Source organism: Anolis carolinensis, chromosome 4, assembly GCF_035594765.1.
Source record: "Anolis carolinensis isolate JA03-04 chromosome 4, rAnoCar3.1.pri, whole genome shotgun sequence".
Taxonomy (NCBI): Eukaryota; Metazoa; Chordata; class Lepidosauria; order Squamata; family Dactyloidae; genus Anolis; species Anolis carolinensis.
Window position 1 is genome coordinate 14,722,777 of NC_085844.1, and position 17,634 is coordinate 14,740,410.

The following is a 17,634-nucleotide window of genomic DNA, read 5'->3' on the forward strand; positions in this document are numbered from 1 at the left end:
AAAGGATGCCCTTATGTAGAAAATGGCCAGGCTTTTAAACTGCAAGACTATTCAGTGCAATTCAAGCTGGCCAAACAAGGATTCCCCTACACAGGAAGTAGCCAGGCTTTAAGTGGCTCCTTGATTGAAGGTGTTACTCTAGCTTGCCAAACAAGGATTCCCCTAGGTATAACACAAACAGGCATTGAAGCTGCAAGGCTATTCAGTGCAATTCAACCAGACCAACAAAGGATTAACCTTGGTAGAAGGTGGCCAGGCTTTGAAGCAGTGATACTACTCTGTACTATTGAAGCTGACCAACCAAAGATTCCCCTAGGTTCCAAGCAGCTAGGCTTTGAAGCAGCTAGGCTATTCATTGCAATTCTAGAAGCCCCCCCAAAAATTCCTCTAGAATGCAAGTACCCAGGCTTTCAAGCAGCAGGCCTATTCCCTTGCATTCCAGCTCACCAAAGATTCCCATAAGAAGAAAACCGCCAGGCTTTGAGGCTGCAAGGCTATTCACTGCTATTCTACCTGGCCAACAAAGAATTCCCATATGCTACAGCAACGTGTGGCCAGGCACAGCTAGTATATTATATAAAGGATGAATCATTTAGCTCAAAGTATTCAGAGGAGATCATTTTAGTTTTTCTCATAAGATAAAAGTTATTCACATTCTCGGTCTGACATGAAATGAGTCACGCATCTTCCTAGGTTTTAAAGGCACAATTTGATACACTGGCAATTCATTTCTGGGAAAAGAATCTCTCCTTACTTTTATCAAGATCCACCCTCATTTGACTCTTCAGGAGCAACTATTTACAGCTGTAGATTTAATGTACACTTTTACTTTCCTCTTCCTTTTTGGACTCTCCATGTTGTGACTGCGCCTTCGGGGATTATGGTTGATGGGGATGGAATTTGAAGAGGAAGAAAAAACCCTCGTGATGAGGGTTCACTGGAGGAGTTGCGCAGGAAGCGACTTAGAGAGCTATATGGGGGATCTTCTGAGGAAGATTCAGATGGGGAGATGGATGTTGAGGAACAGGTGGTGGCTGGGGAAGCGGGCACTGAATGGGCACAGCCACCGGAGATGTCTGGGGATTTGGGGCCTATGGATACTTCTGAACCTGGGGTTTCTGCAGGAGCTGATCCCAATTGGGATGCTTGGAGAAGGGAGGATGGTTCTTTAAGTGTTCATGGGGCTAAGTGTGGGCAGGATGATTGGGACTCCGACGAATTGCTAGGTACTCCAGATCCACGAGCTCTAGCTGTGTGGAGCTCAGACTCTGAGTAGATTTGGGACACCTGGTGTTTGGGTGTGAGTGTTTGGTCACCCAGGAGGAAGGGGAATAAAATGGGAATGTTTGGCCACTGCACTTTGCGTGTGGCAAGGTGTTGCTGAGGCGCCATTGGGATCTCTGTGTTTCCATGAAGACTGGACTTGTGTCACGACCTAGGCGGCAGAGGCACCAATAACCATACACAGAGGCCAGAATCTAACTAATATCTTTATTGAAGGAATATATAAAGTTAATAAAAACAAGTATAGAAAATAGTCCAGAATTAGACCCTTCAGGAAAGGTCAGAATTAGTCCAAAAAAGCAATGTCCAATAAGAAATATTAAGGTCCAAAGTTGTAATCCAATAACCGAAACACTCACTTTGCCAAGCAAAGTGAGGGGAGATGACAAGGTCCTTAGTCCATAAAACTTGAGCGTGGCTAGGAAATAACTTGATACTTGAAACAAGGCTTGAACGTGGAACAAGGTAACTAAGAACAAGAACAAGGTCCGTGGAATAACTTGGTAAAATCCGTGAAACAAGGCAAGGATTAGTCCTGGGAAACAAGGCAAAGTCCGTAGGTAAACAAAGGCTGGGAAGCAAGGCGAAGGCTGGATAGCAAGGCAAGGCTTGAGCTGAAGCGAGGCTTGAATCGGAGCGCGCTGTCCAGACACAACTCGCTCCGTAGGCTGACGAATTGACTCCGCGAAGTTGCTACGCGGGCAAAACACCTATATAGAGTCCAACTTTCTCACCAAAGCGGTTCTCTGGGAATCAGAAACGAAAGCTAAACTCTGAGACCAGATGTTAAACTCCTTAAAGATTCTCACGAGAACCAATGTTAATTGGCAACATTCTTAGCTGCTATCCTCGCACTCCTGCGCGAAGCTGAATCCAAACTTCTCTGTTGTTTACAAAACTCCCGGCGCAAGAACACGGGAGAAGTAGGCTCTGGGGTTGTTTGACATACTTCTGGGGCACAACTTTCTTGCAGGTGCAAGGTTTCCAGATCTGCCTGGGAAGGATCTGGCTGAGAGGAATCCAGTTCAGACTGGGAAGGTAAAAAACCCAAGTTTTCATCTTCATCAGGGATTACAATGTCCTGAGCAGGACTACAAGGCCCATGGTTCATCACACTATCCCCCTCCTCAGGGCCCCTCCCAAACTGGGGTCCTCTCCCCGAGGCGCGAGGTCGCGGTTTGGTGGGATAGGTCAGATGGAAGCGACGGGTTAGATCAGGAGCATGGACTGTGGAGGCGTCTTCCCAAGAGCGTTCCTCAGGCCCAAAACCCACCCAGTCAATGAGATATTGTAGGCGGCGGCGATGAAAGCGAGAATCCAAAATGTCCTCAACCTCGAACTCCTCCTCCCCATTCATCAAAACAGGAGGGGGGGCCGGTTGGTCTGTATCAGGACGCACACCATCCGCCGGAAGGAGCAGGGAACGGTGAAACACTGGGTGAATGCGCATTGAACGCGGAAGTTGGAGTTTGAAAGTCACGGGGTTTAATTGCGCCACCACTGGATAGGGGCCAATGAAGCGGGCATCTAACTTCCGGCATGGGCGGTGGGAGGGCAGGAAGCGAGTGGACAGAAAAACCCGATCTCCTACCTTGATTTCGGGGCCCGGCTGGCGGTGTTTGTCAGCGTGGCGTTTATAGTCCTCCTTGGCTTGGTCCAGTTGCTGGAGCAAAAGTTGTTGCACCGCTGTGAGTTCCTGCAGCCAATCCTCTGCTGCGGGAACTTCTGAAGTTTCAATGACAGGGGGAAAGAAACGTGGATGGAAACCGTAGTTTGCAAAGAACGGCGTTTCTTTTGTAGAAGCTTGAACTCCATTATTGTAGGCAAACTCAGACAGTGGTAACAGAGAAGCCCAATTGTCCTGTTGGTAGTTTACATAACAGCGAAGATACTGCTCCAAAGTGGCATTGGTGCGCTCCGTTTGCCCATCTGTTTGGGGATGATGAGCTGAAGATAAGCGAGAGTCTATGCCCAGTAGTTTTTGTAGTGCCTTCCAAAAACGAGAGGTGAATTGAGATCCACGGTCTGTGACTAAACTCTTGGGCAATCCATGTAGTCTGAAAACATGCTGAAGAAATAGATCTGCAGTTTCTTTGGCCGTGGGGAGGCCTCCGCAGGGAATGAAATGGGCTAACTTGGTGAATAGGTCCACCACCACTAAGATCGTGGTGAATCCACAGGAAGGTGGTAGGTCAGTGATGAAATCCGCGGAAATTATTTCCCATGGGCGAGATGGGGTAGGAAGGGGGTGCAAAAGCCCTGAGGGCTTCTCCCTTCGTATCTTGGAGCGCTGGCATACTGGGCAGGTGTTGACATATTTTTCCACATCCTTGCGGATCTTGGGCCACCAAAAATCTCTTAGGATCAAATGCATGGTTTTAAATAGTCCGAAGTGTCCTGCTGGTTTGCAGTCATGACACAGACGAAGCGCTTTTTCCCTGCCCGGTCCGGGTGGGATATAAACATGATTTCTATAGCAGAGCAGCCCATCTTTAAGCGAAAAGGGAAAATGCAGACCTTGGCGAAGTTGGTCCTGCGCCCAGGCATCTGCTTGCTGACTAGCCCTGATTTCTTGAGCACAGATGGGTCCTGGAGTAGGGGAAGTTGAACCAATGGGACTGGATTTGGTGTTCCCCACTGTGAGCGTGGCAAAGTTCTCAGGTTGTAGCAGTTGGGATTCAAAGGTCTCCTTGCGTCCTGCAGCGTATTCCGGTTTTCGTGACAGGGCGTCTGCTTGCTTGGTTTGAGCTGGGGTCACATAATGGATCTGGAAGTTGAAACGTTCAAAGAATAAAGCCCAACGTTGCTGCCTCTGATTTAGTTTGCGGGCAGTTCTTAGATGTTCTAGATTACGATGATCAGTGTGGACTTCAATGGGGAATTTGGCCCCTTCTAGCCAATGTCTCCAAGTTTCAAAGGCTGCCTTTATGGCCAGTAGTTCTTTTTCCCAAATGGTGTAATTCCTCTCTGGTGTGGTTAGTTGACGAGAATAAAAGGCACAGGGGTGGAGGTGATCTCCCACCGGTTGTAAGAGTACAGCCCCAATTGCCACATCAGAGGCGTCCGCTTGCACCACAAAAGGGGTTCCAGGATTTGGGTGCTGTAGAATTGGCTGGGAGGTGAATAGTTTCTTCAGTTGCTGGAACCCTTTCTCTGCTTGATCAGTCCAGCGGAAAGGCTGCTTTCCACGGATGCAGCTAGTGATGGGGTCGGACCAGCGGGCAAAATCTGGAATGAACTTGCGGTAGTAGTTCGCGAACCCCAAGAAACGCTGCACCTCTTTCTTGTTAGTTGGCGCCCGCCATTCCAATACTGCTGAAACTTTGGCTGGATCCATGGAAAGCCCTAGAGGCGAGATGCGGTAGCCAAGGAAATCTACCTCTTGTAGATCAAAAGCGCATTTTTCTAGCTTGGCATAAAGTCCATGATCCCGCAGTCGTTGCAACACCATTTTGACGTGGTTCTCATGTTCTGATTGTGATCTGGAAAACACCAAAAAATCGTCCAGGTAGATTATCAAGAATCTGTCTAGATAGTCCTGAAAAATATCGTTGACAAAATGCTGGAACGTTGCGGGAGCTCCGCATAAACCGAAATTCATAACTCGGGACTCGAATAATCCGAATTTAGTCTGGAAGGCGGTCTTCCACTCGTCCCCTTCTCTGATGCGAACTAGATTATAAGCCCCCCGAAGATCCAGCTTGGTGTAGACCTTGGCTCCTCGAAGTCGGTCCAGTAGATCCGAGATTAAGGGCAGGGGATAGCTGTTCCGCTTGGTGATATTGTTCAATGCCCTGTAGTCCACCACCAAGCGTAATTCCCCTGACTTCTTCTTCACAAACATCACTGGGGAGGCGGCTGGGGATTGAGAGGGTCTGATGAACCCCTTGCGAAGGTTTGTCTCTAAGAATTCCCTGAGAGCTTCTTGCTCTGGTTCAGTCAGGGAGTAGAGATGCCCTCGCGGGATCGGGGCCCCCTCCACCAAGTCAATGGCACAGTCATAAGGTCTATGTGGGGGTAATTTTTCGGCTTCTTTCTCATTGAATACATCCCAATACTCGGAGTACTTCTTTGGCAAGGTGATGATGGGCTCGGAGTCTGTGGCATGGCATACCTTGGCTACGAGGCAATGGTTTTGGCAGTACGGTGAAGCAAACTGCAGTTCTCTGTTGGACCAGGAGATGTTAGGATCGTGGAGTGTCAGCCATGGAATTCCCAAAATCACAGGGAAATGGGGAACCTCGGTAACAAAGAAGGAAATCTCTTCCATATGTTCCCTTATCCACATCCTGGTGGGTTCCGACCACTGGCTTACGGGGCCCGTCTTGAGGGGACGGCCGTCTATGGCTTGCACCACACGGGCATTCTTGAAATCATGATATTGTAATCCCAGAGAGTCGGCATACTCTCTATCGATGAAATTGTTGGTAGCTCCAGAGTCTATCATGGCGTGGATCATGACGGGTCCCCTTTTTGCTGACCATAATGTGACCACGAGAAGGAACAGGACCCCGGTTGGCGGCTCTTGGATGGATTTTTTGACCGGGTTGGCGAGCCTCTCTACACCCGGTCGTTGGCTTCCCCCGCCGGCTGTGTGCCAGTCGGCTCAGACGCCTTCGACTCCGTGGAGGACGCCGCCGCAAGACGGGCGGCAGGCTTCCCTTTGGCTGGGCACTCTCTGGCGAAGTGGCCCCCGTTCCCGCAGTACCAGCAGAGGTTCAAGCGTTGACGACGGGCCTTCTCGGCGGCATCTAGTCTGGGACGCACATTGCCCAACTGCATCGGCACCTCCTCGCCTCCTCTGGGGTATGGGGTTGGCGGCGGGGGTCTCCACACCGGACGTGGCTGAACACTGGCGGGAGCGGGGGGTTTTGCCCCGGCTCTACCGCCCTGGCCTCGAACCCATTGTTTCCTGTTGGCAATCATGACTTCAGCCCGTAAACATTGATCAATGAGTGCCTCGAGGGTCTGGGGAGGATCCACCTTGGAGATTTCTTCCAGCATTTCAATGTTGAGACCCTCCCGAAATTGTCCTCTGAGGGCTACATCGTTCCAGCCGGTGTTGTGGGCCAGCACGCGGAACTCGGCTATGTACTGAGACATGGGTCTGTCTCCTTGAAGGAGGCGCCGGAGTTTGTGACCGGCTGCCTCCAAATTGTCCTCGATTCCCCAGGTCTCCTTAAGGTGATCCAAGAAGCGTTGTGCTGAACTTAGGTGGGGGGAGGCTTGATCAAACAGGGCCGTCGCCCAGCTAGCCGCTGGTCCGTCTAGAAGACTGTAGACCCACGCCACCTTGATGTCTTCTTGGGGAAACTCGGCATCACGGGCCTCTAGATAAGCTTGACATTGGCGGCGGAAAACATGAACCTTAGCAGCTTCTCCAGAAAACTTGGTAGGCAACGCCATGGCCGGGAGGCGAACTCCGCGCTCCCTCAACCCTTTTATTTCTCCATCCTGCGCGTTGAGTCTGTCACGGATGCGGTCCACTTCGTCCTTGCTGATGGTGTAGCTGAGCGGCTGTCCAGCCGGCGCGGCTCCGGTAGACATCCTGGCCTCGGTTAGTTGGTGCTTATGGGTGGCGGAGTCAAACTGTCACGACCTAGGCGGCAGAGGCACCAATAACCATACACAGAGGCCAGAATCTAACTAATATCTTTATTGAAGGAATATATAAAGTTAATAAAAACAAGTATAGAAAATAGTCCAGAATTAGACCCTTCAGGAAAGGTCAGAATTAGTCCAAAAAAGCAATGTCCAATAAGAAATATTAAGGTCCAAAGTTGTAATCCAATAACCGAAACACTCACTTTGCCAAGCAAAGTGAGGGGAGATGACAAGGTCCTTAGTCCATAAAACTTGAGCGTGGCTAGGAAATAACTTGATACTTGAAACAAGGCTTGAACGTGGAACAAGGTAACTAAGAACAAGAACAAGGTCCGTGGAATAACTTGGTAAAATCCGTGAAACAAGGCAAGGATTAGTCCTGGGAAACAAGGCAAAGTCCGTAGGTAAACAAAGGCTGGGAAGCAAGGCGAAGGCTGGATAGCAAGGCAAGGCTTGAGCTGAAGCGAGGCTTGAATCGGAGCGCGCTGTCCAGACACAACTCGCTCCGTAGGCTGACGAATTGACTCCGCGAAGTTGCTACGCGGGCAAAACACCTATATAGAGTCCAACTTTCTCACCAAAGCGGTTCTCTGGGAATCAGAAACGAAAGCTAAACTCTGAGACCAGATGTTAAACTCCTTAAAGATTCTCACGAGAACCAATGTTAATTGGCAACATTCTTAGCTGCTATCCTCGCACTCCTGCGCGAAGCTGAATCCAAACTTCTCTGTTGTTTACAAAACTCCCGGCGCAAGAACACGGGAGAAGTAGGCTCTGGGGTTGTTTGACATACTTCTGGGGCACAACTTTCTTGCAGGTGCAAGGTTTCCAGATCTGCCTGGGAAGGATCTGGCTGAGAGGAATCCAGTTCAGACTGGGAAGGTAAAAAACCCAAGTTTTCATCTTCATCAGGGATTACAATGTCCTGAGCAGGACTACAAGGCCCATGGTTCATCACAACTTGGACTATGATTTGAATCTGCTGTTATCACCTAGCTTGGCTCTCGCTGTGTCTTATCATGGACCTGTTTTGGATGACTGCACCCTCTTCAGACCTTGGATCGGAATTTGACCTTGCTACTGCCTTCGCCCTGTGATTGATGACTACTATCGGCTTTTGACTCCTGGCTTGCTCTTTGGACACCGCTGTTATCTCCTGACCTGACCTTGGAATCCCGGACGACGTCCATCCTTTTGGAGCCTTCGGCTTTATCCACATTGTGGAAGCAGTCTACTGCATTCTTAGTTAGTTTGTTTGTTTCCTGACGAATTTGGTGTTTTCTTTTGGGAACTGTTCCTTTGAAAACTACAGAGCCGGCTGGCAGGGCTTGGACTCTGAAAGTGCAGTTTGCACTAAGTTTGTTTAGCTTTGTGTTTACCTGCTTGTGTTGCTGAATTATTTTTTTTGTTTGAACTGCTCTTGAAGCACTGATAGTGAAGTGTTTCAAGGTTTTTTCTGTGTTAACATTACTTTTTGGCTTATCTGCTGAATAAACTCTATTTTTGTTCGCTAATTGGCATCTGACTCTTGACACTCCAGGATTAATAAATGGACCATTACAGTGTGAAATTCCCCAATGTGGCTGTTTTTCCCCTTTCACTTTTACCGTATATTGTCCTGGTCTTGAAAGTTTTCATTTTATCATAAAAAGAATGGGGGAATGTAATAATTTACATTTAACGGCATCTACCTTGCTATTGTCCAGCTAGATCTTTGCTTGGGAATAACTTTGGGTATGATGCAAAAATTATAAAACAGGAAGTTTGAGTCGCATATCTTTTGCACCCTGCTTGTAGGTTTATGTGAGCTCATTGTTAGTTAACAGCCTCTTCTATGACTGAGGAGTACAGTCTGCTAGAATATATACAGAATCAAGTAGAACACATAAAAAGGAAATTATTTACTGTATTGCCACGATATCTCATGCTAATATTACTTTCCATGTGCTATAATATAGTTCAACAGAGCAAATAATTACTGCTCAGTTTCAGTTGCTGTAAATGTTTTTCTAGCTATAAGACCTTTGTTAATATTTTGATTCTGAATTGGATTTTTTAAAAGACCTGGATTTATCAGCAGTGAATTAATGAAAACAAGTAGTCTTTCCTGACTTAGACATTGAAACCAGGATTTAAATAACTGTAATTGCGTTGGTTCACTTTTATTTCAAGCTTTTTATACATAAATCACTGAACACCATGTACCTCTGAGATTTTTAATTCGTTTTGCACTATGGTTGATTTTTTAATTGGAAATGAATGGCTGCCTTCCAGTTTTTAAATATTTATTGGTAATATTCATGAAGTCATATGCGAGTTAAAATGTTGCTGTTAAGCATGTGTACTTAAGCTTCACAGTGTGCCTTCAATGACTCATATATTATATTTGGGGCTAGATCTCATCCTCCTTTAACTTATGTATGTTCACTTAATGGAGAAGAGCTGCTAAACAGTTTATTCTATTAGACTTATATGGCCTTTGTTGTTGTTGTTATATGCTGTTGGCTTTGATTTATGCCCATCTATGAGTCACTGTATCATCAACAGCCTTCCTCAGGTCTTGCAGACTGTGCCTTCCTTGAATTTTGTGTATCCATCTGGACTGTAGTCTTCCTCTTTTTCTTCTGCCTTCCAAGAAAAGCATTATTGTCTTTTCTAGTGAGTCATATCTTCTCATGTCATGTCCAAAGTAATATAGTCTCAATTGAGTCATCTTGACTTCTAGGGAAAGTTCAGTCTTGATTTACTGTAGGATCCATTTATTTGTCTTTTTAGGACTCCGTGGTATTCATAGAACTACTCTCCTGCACCATATGTCAACTGTGTTTACTTTCTTCTTATCAATTCGCCATTAATTCAAGCTGCCACTTTTTAGGTGCAGTTTGACTTTCACATATTTTCCTTTTTATTTCATTTATTCTATATTGTAAAGTAAAAACCCATTTTTACTTTCCTAATTCATATAATTTCTACATGCCTTTCTCATAGTCACTTGCTCCCAATCCGTTGGCATACAAAAAATAACATAAACCTCCAAAAATGTATTTTCTGCTGAGGTGATAGTTCTCTCCTGTGTCTGCATATACATGTTCTCATGAGTTGAAACACCGCACTGCAATTTTAGCTATTAATTCCCAGCTATTTCAGGCCTTTGCTGTATACAGTCTTTTCTGAAATTTCCTGATGAATGCCAACTCACCTGTATAAATGAATATAGTTTAACTACGTTCCCTGTTTCTTAGCTCCCTTCCCCAGTTTTAATGGAAAGGCATCCCTGTCCTGCAAATAGTGTTTTCTGACTTTTCAGTTCACACCATTTCTACATGCAGTTTATTGCCAAATCTTCAGATAACACACAGTTAAATCAATCGTGTTATGGCAGATATTGTACAATTATCTCTTAAAGGATAGAATATTTTGCTTTCTTGGCATGTATCAGAAAGCAGCTTTAAGGTAGTTGTTTGCATTGTGTGTCATCATGTCACTTCTGACATGTGACATAAAGGCAAGCCTACCGTCAGGGCTTTTTGGTGCAAGATTTATTCATGTCTGCCATTGCCCTCCTCTGAGGCTGAGAGAGTGTGACTTGCTCATGGTCACCTAATGGATTCCATGGATAAGTAGGGATTTGAACCCTTATCTTCCAGAATCTTAGTCAAACGCTCAAGCCACTTTACTGCATTGACTCAGTGCAGAACTTAGATCTATTTTTTCCTAGCTTTCTAGCCCTTTACATGTTCAATTGTTTAAGATATGCCAATGGCAATAATTGAAATCATAGCTTTAATGGGCGCAGTGCAATTCTTTTCACATAGTACTTTCTTTTAAAAGATAATGTTTGCTTCTTCAGTCTAGTTCTATAATGAAATAAGGGGAAATCGAACAGCTTAGCATATACAGTACAGCAGTTTTGTAGTCTAGTCTTGAAAAAGCAGGGACCTTCTTTTCTCCCACTGGCATTCAAAGTACTATAACTTAATATTACTCTGTCTTTTTTGATTTACATTTTGTGCAAAATCTTTGATGGTGTTGCTGTACCAATGCATTTTCACTGTGTTGAGCTGTTATATTTCAAATCAAAATCTAGGATGCTGTCTAGCTGCTAACTAACTACACAGATGTTGTACAGCTGTGGAAGCTTTCTTTATTTAATGTTTAAGTGATTGTGTCAAGCTTTAGGACGAGAGGGAAATGCAAAGACAGTGTTCTGCCATTTGCCCTTAAAGGAAAAAAAAGAAACCCTGGCACTTCCCATTTTGCTTTTTTAATTACAAGGCAGATAAAGCTCTCTCTGATATAGATTAGAATATTTTAAATAGGATATAGACATATGGTGGTAGAATTTTATCAAAGATTCTAGGTGATACTTGCTTATGATAACTATATTTTTTCTCTGAAATCTTTCTAAGATACGTTTCCATTGCTTGGGAATCTCTTTATCTCATGATTTCTGTCTGCTTAAAAGACTTGTTCCAGATTTCACTACTGTTGCTCAGTATTTGCTCTAATACAGAAAACTTGAATTACGTATTTAGCATTTTCAAACTTCACCCATTTTTCTACTGTCTTATTTTATTTTTGACTTAATATTTTTAATGCTAATTGTTATTTTCCAAAAGATTCTCATATGCTCACTCCATCTGCTCTTTTATGCTTCTAGACTTCTTTTTTTTTATAGATTACTGTGTTTTTATATATTTTATATTAGATGGATATCAGTATTGACCAACAGCAAAGAAGAGGCTTTAAATATGGCATTCCAAGGTGAACAAAGCACAGGTGAAAACAGTTTAGATGATCTGACAAAAGCCATTATTGATGATATACAAAGGTTACCTGGAAATGATGTTTGCTGTGATTGTGGATCACCAGGTATGTTCTGTACATTAAATATGATTTGAGTTAATGTGAAAATTGCCTGAGAAAATTGTTTCTAAGAAATTCTTAGACAATCAAATTCAGTGTTTGGCAAGAGTATCAATAGTCTGCCTGTAATAAAATATCCATAAGCACTGCTTTGAATAAAAAGTAAAATAAGATTATTTCTAATGTATGTTTTCCTTTTTTTGTATTCAGATCCAACATGGCTTTCAACTAATCTGGGCATTTTAACGTGTATAGAGTGCTCCGGAATACATAGAGAAATGGGTGTGCATATCTCTCGAATACAGTCTTTAGAGCTAGACAAATTAGGAACATCTGAACTCTTGGTAAGAACATATAAAATAAGATTCACTAGCATTAGGATGAATACACTTTCCCTACTAGTAAAACATGCTGTACTTGATGTCAGGATGTAGAAATTGCTAGTTTAAACTCTTTATCTTTCATATCTTCCACAGCTGGCCAAGAACATAGGAAACAATAGTTTTAATGATATTATGGAGGGGAATTTACCAAGTCCTTCTCTCAAGCCTACACCGTCAAGTGATATGTGAGTAACAAAAGTTATTGGGGATTACATTGATTCATGAAGCAAAAAATGATCTTATAAAATAAAACCAAGACAATTATTAATTTTGTTATGTATTAATATTAAGCAGTTTTTCAGATGTTATTTTTCACAAAACTCCATTCATTTTTCAGTACTATTAATACTTAAGATTGTGTGTGTGTGTATGTCTAAAAGAAACATGTAAAAGAGGTGTATCTGTTTGGGGATAGGATGGAAGCAATTCCTTGTTCCTTTTCATCCTTGATTGAGCCCTACTTGAACTAGAGATGCTTTAGGATTTGCACAGCAATCTGGAAATGCCTTTATCAAATTTTCAGGGCTTCTCCATCTTCCTTAAGTGTCCCCCCCCCCCCCCACTCAGCTTGGGCCATTGACCCTTGTGTATCATAGGCAGGGCTTATCGGAAGACCCCATTGCCAAAATGTGGGTTCAGTCTTGACTACCCTGTTCTGTTTGAAGCTTGTCAACAGAAGTGTAGATTTACTAAGGCTGTCAGGGGACGTAATTGTCACTTCACTTGCTTCATGCTTTCCAGCAGATAATTGAATGAAATAACTAAGCCAGTGACTGTATATTCTCTTAAGTATTAGCAAATCATTCAAAATCATGCCCTCCCTCCCCCAAAGCTACTCACCAATTGAAATAGAAAATGACACTTGGTTTCATGCTCTTAATGAAGTAGCCGTGGTAAAACCTATTGTTGTTAGCTTGTTCTTTCAACTAATTTTTTAAAAGGTTTTCAAATTTAATCTTTAACCACAAACACAACATATTTGTAATAATTTATTTGAAAGCTATAAGCTAATACCTAGAAATATATTTCTTATTTTCAGGACTATTCGTAAAGAATTTATTACTGCTAAATACGTTGATCATAAGTTCTCTAGAAAGACATGCGGTTCTGCAGCAGCAAAACTGAATGAACTACTTGAGGCTGTTAGATCCAGGGATTTACTTGCACTAATTCATGTCTATGCAGAAGGGGTTGAGCTAATGGACCCACTGCTGGAGCCTGGACAGGTAAGGCATCAGACAAGGGACTCAAAAGGTATGGTAAATGAAAATAAGCCATACAACCATAATAAGGCTGGGATAAGGAATGTGGGGCTTTCCAAATGTCGAATGGGTACTATCAGGCCTAGTTAGGATAAATACTGGTAAAAGTCATTAGAGGTTATACATCCCCCTTCTGTATTGTAATATTACATATCCAACTAAATATGTATTATAGTGGTCAGCTAACAAAGCTAACCTTTTTATAATTTCTTATTTTGTTTAGATGTATTTTGTTACCTATGTTTTTGCATAAATTAGACTTTTGGTTAATATCTGCTCAGTGAATAATTCTGTAAATGTCTGGGAAAGAAAAATCATTTTCATCACTTTTGGTCCATCTTAAGGAGCCAGGTGAAACAGCCCTTCATTTAGCCATTCGGACTGCTGACCAAACTTCACTTCATCTGGTTGACTTCCTTGTACAAAACAGGTAAAGCCTATTTGCTTGCTTATATCTTGGATTATACATGTTAAACGTTTTCTGAATTAAAGATTTGGCATTTGCAAGTCCAGCCAGATTTGCTTGGTACAGAATTCTGATTCATAGATGCATCCAGTTTGGAAGAAAAACTGGTTTTGAAGGCAAAAATTATCTCTCATAATAGTTGTTGATAGTACACCCCTATGAGGAGAGGCTTAAAGAACTGGGCATGTTTAGCCTGCAGAAGAGAAGGCTGAGAGGAGACATGATAGCCATGTACAAATATGTGAGGGGAAGTCATAGGGAGGAGGGAGCAAGCTTGTTTTCTGCTGCGCTGCAGACTAGGACACGGAACAATGGCTTCAAACTACAGGAAAGGAGATTCCACCTGAACATTAGGAAGAACTCCCTCACAGTGAGGGCTGTTCGGCAGTGGAACTCTCTCCCCCGGACTGTGGTGGAGGCTCCTTCTTTGGAGGCTTTTAAGCAGAGGCTGGATGGCCATCTGTCGGGGTGCTATGAATGTGATTTCCTGCTTCTTGGCAGGGGGTTGGACTGGATGGCCCATGAGGTCTATTCCAACTCTACTATTCTATGATTCTATGAAATGAAGTTGCTAATACTTTCTTTAAAAGACTGAAACACAGTGCTTGATTAATCATTTTGTGTCAATGCATTCCTTGTTTTAATTGCAGGAGAACTTAGGTTGACGATACCCAACTCTCTATCTGTTCTGTTCATTTAAACCAAAGCTATTTTTGTTCTAAATATCTGATGGTCAGTAATGTGCTGGATGAAAGTGAGAAACAGAGAAAATTCTGCAGTAGCAAAGAGTGTGCATGATCTGGCCATGGGCCTATATTCCTCAGTTATATCCTTTTTTATTATTCTAACCTAATGTACCATGTTGTAACTTCACATACATGCCTTTGAAGAGTGTTCAGAAAAATTAGCTTGTTCATAATCCTGCGGCAAGACTGCTGACAAAGCTAAGTTACAAGGAGCACACGATTACCTAATTAACATTAGCTTCACTGGCTAATGGTCAGTTTGGAAGCACTATATGGGTTTTGTCCAGACTGTCTAATAGGCAGTATGGTAGAATATATTTGATGTATTGATGTAAAGCACCATGTACACTTGATGGTGCTATATAAATCAATGTTAATGATGTTTAACATTGGAAACATTTTTTATATAAGCTATAAAGAGGTCTAATCAGGATGTCAGACCACATAAGAAGAAAAAACTATTCTTTCTCCTCAGCTGGTTTTCTCTGGCAAGACCCCTTCCTCCTGGTTTCTGTTTCCCCCAAAAGCTACTATCTTCAGAAGGCAAATTATGTTGTGAAAAATAAACAAATTGATTTCTGGTTGGCAACTGGCACATGAAGGTGGAATAAAACACTACTCCAGCACACTAGGTTGCATTCCCAATAGTCCTGGCTGCTTTTTATAACAAAGAAAGTGTACCGGCATTACCATTTTTTTAAAGTACAGTACACATAGGAGACCATGTAGTTTGATGCTTATTTCATGTTTTTGTTGAGGTTTCTACAACAGCCTAAAGTTCTTCATTGTCTTTGTCACTCACACTTATCTGTGAGTTCACAAATGGCAGCTTATTCCATTTGAGGAAAGACTGTGATGGCAGAAAGATAATGCAGCTGATAGGACAGATGGCTGCCATTATAGGAGTACTGTTATAGTATACTATGGCCAGTATTAAAGGGGTCCAAAAACTTACTCCTAATATTTGTTTTCTTACCTGGTTGGAAACCTTTCTCAATGTAGAATAAAATACACTTATGCACAACAAGTGTAGATCATTTGTCATGCAAACACTAATCTTGTTTTTCACTTTGATTTTCAGTGGGAACCTGGACAAACAGACAGCATTGGGAAACACGGTTCTGCACTACTGCAGTATATATAATAAGCCTGAATGTTTGAAATTACTTTTGAAGGGCAAGCCAACAATAGATATAGGTGAGCAATCTATATTTTGGGAATATTTTCACTATTCCCTGTAGATAGTTTTAAAAGGATGTAAGTTGTAAAAACAGGGGCATTAAAGTCCATTGGGAAAAATAGTGCTGACTTAGGAAAGAAGATTTTTCAATTTAGATGGAATTATGAAATAATGAAAAACTATCTTCCATAATTTTTAAAAAAACTTTCTTAGTGCAAATCTCTTGGTGGTTTGTGAACTCTATTTTCATTTTATTTAAAATACATCTCAAGTAATGAAAAGTCAGGGTAACATTTAATACATCAGTTTTCAGGGCATTTGTTGTTTGTTTTTTGAAGCATTTCTTCAGCGTGTTTTGAAATTTATATTTTTATTATTATAAGTATTATAAGTTAAAATGTGGGGACGGAGGTTACTTAATGATAGTATTTTCAGTGTACATGTCAATTGTATGATTTTTTTGTTTTTTATGTTTAAATTTGCATATTTTTTTCAAAAGAACGACAATACAAATCTATACATATATATATAAATTTGTATTATTGTTCTTTTTGATAAATATACGCATTTAAAAATAGAAAATATATACATGAACCAGTGCAGTATTTCCTAAGATCTATATAATGATTGTACTTGACTGTCATTCCCTCCTCCCAACCACCCCATTGTAGTGATATCTCGTTCTTTGGATTAGACAGTCACGTACAGTCATATTCTTCCTTCCTATTACAGTATTTTTCTCTTCTTCCTTCTAGCATGATAGTTATTATTTATACATTCCTTACAAAGATTCTGACAGATTAAATTATGAAGCCTTCTTTAAAAACATTTTCCTCTATCTTTTTACAAAATTTAGAAATGGTTTTCAGTCTTTGATAAATTGAGCACAGCAATATATATTACAGTATTTTGGAGAATAATTTGACTTATTAATACAATTATTATTTAAATTTTATAGTAAACCAAGCTGGAGAAACAGCCATGGATATTGCAAAGAAATTGAGAGCTATCCAGTGTGAAGACCTGGTAAGAGAAAAGGTGTTGGGTTCAGGTGTCAGGACTAGACTAGAGGTGGGAAAAGAAACTGAAAATTCTTCTACGCAAAATAAGTTTCTTGAGCTGTATGGGTGGTGTTTAACTAAAAGCCTTGTGCAATATATAAGAGGTCTGCTAGTATTTGATTTCTAGCAAAAAAAAAACCCGTTGAATTCTGCATTTGCATTTTAAAAAGCATGAAGTCATGTAAGAAGACTGTTTGTCATGCAAATCGTATGAGCTGCTTTATCGAAATGCAGAGCCTCTTAGGTTCTCATAATGTCTTTACAGTTCGTCATGGTCCTTGGCTCATAAACAAATACGTTTTCCTAACTCTATGAAGCTCAGAAATTGTTTCCCACATGTTCCTTAAGAACTGTATTTTGAGAGGGAATAGTTATTTGTGTGTTTTAGTTTGTGTTGATTATATTGCTTTATTACAAGTATTTAGAGTTTGTGTTTATGATTGAATGTATAAACCATGTGGGTTGGTAAAGCAGGCATACCATAAACTTTGATCTGGTTTGACTGCCTCTGAAAAGAACAAAATGTTTGTTTTAAAAAAGGACAAACATAACATCAATATTTTAAATTTAATTTCTTCAGCTTTCTCAGGCCAAAACAGGAAAGCTAAATCCACATGTCCATGTAGAGTATGAGTGGAATCTTCGCCAGGAGGAAATTGATGAAAGTGATGATGACTTGGATGACAAGGTAAATAGGAATCTTGGGTCACATTAGTCCAGTTTGGAATTTTGTGATTATTTCACACTTCATCATCCTGCCCTGATCTTTCAGTTAGAGAATT

General features: G+C 41.9%; 1 protein-coding gene across 4 annotated transcripts in view; it reads left to right on the forward strand.

The window, feature by feature from the left end:
- Positions 1-17,634, forward strand: part of asap1 (ArfGAP with SH3 domain, ankyrin repeat and PH domain 1) — a 168,192-nt gene that overhangs the window by 125,654 nt on the left and 24,904 nt on the right. For all 4 annotated transcript variants that reach the window (XM_062980026.1, XM_008108201.3, XM_062980025.1 and 1 more), the window contains 8 exons: positions 11,597-11,760; positions 11,965-12,098; positions 12,231-12,322; positions 13,177-13,363; positions 13,744-13,829; positions 15,693-15,808; positions 16,750-16,817; positions 17,433-17,540. In XM_062980026.1, the coding sequence (XP_062836096.1) occupies positions 11,597-11,760; positions 11,965-12,098; positions 12,231-12,322; positions 13,177-13,363; positions 13,744-13,829; positions 15,693-15,808; positions 16,750-16,817; positions 17,433-17,540 (955 nt within the window). The remainder of the gene's footprint in view (positions 1-11,596; positions 11,761-11,964; positions 12,099-12,230; positions 12,323-13,176; positions 13,364-13,743; positions 13,830-15,692; positions 15,809-16,749; positions 16,818-17,432; positions 17,541-17,634) is intronic.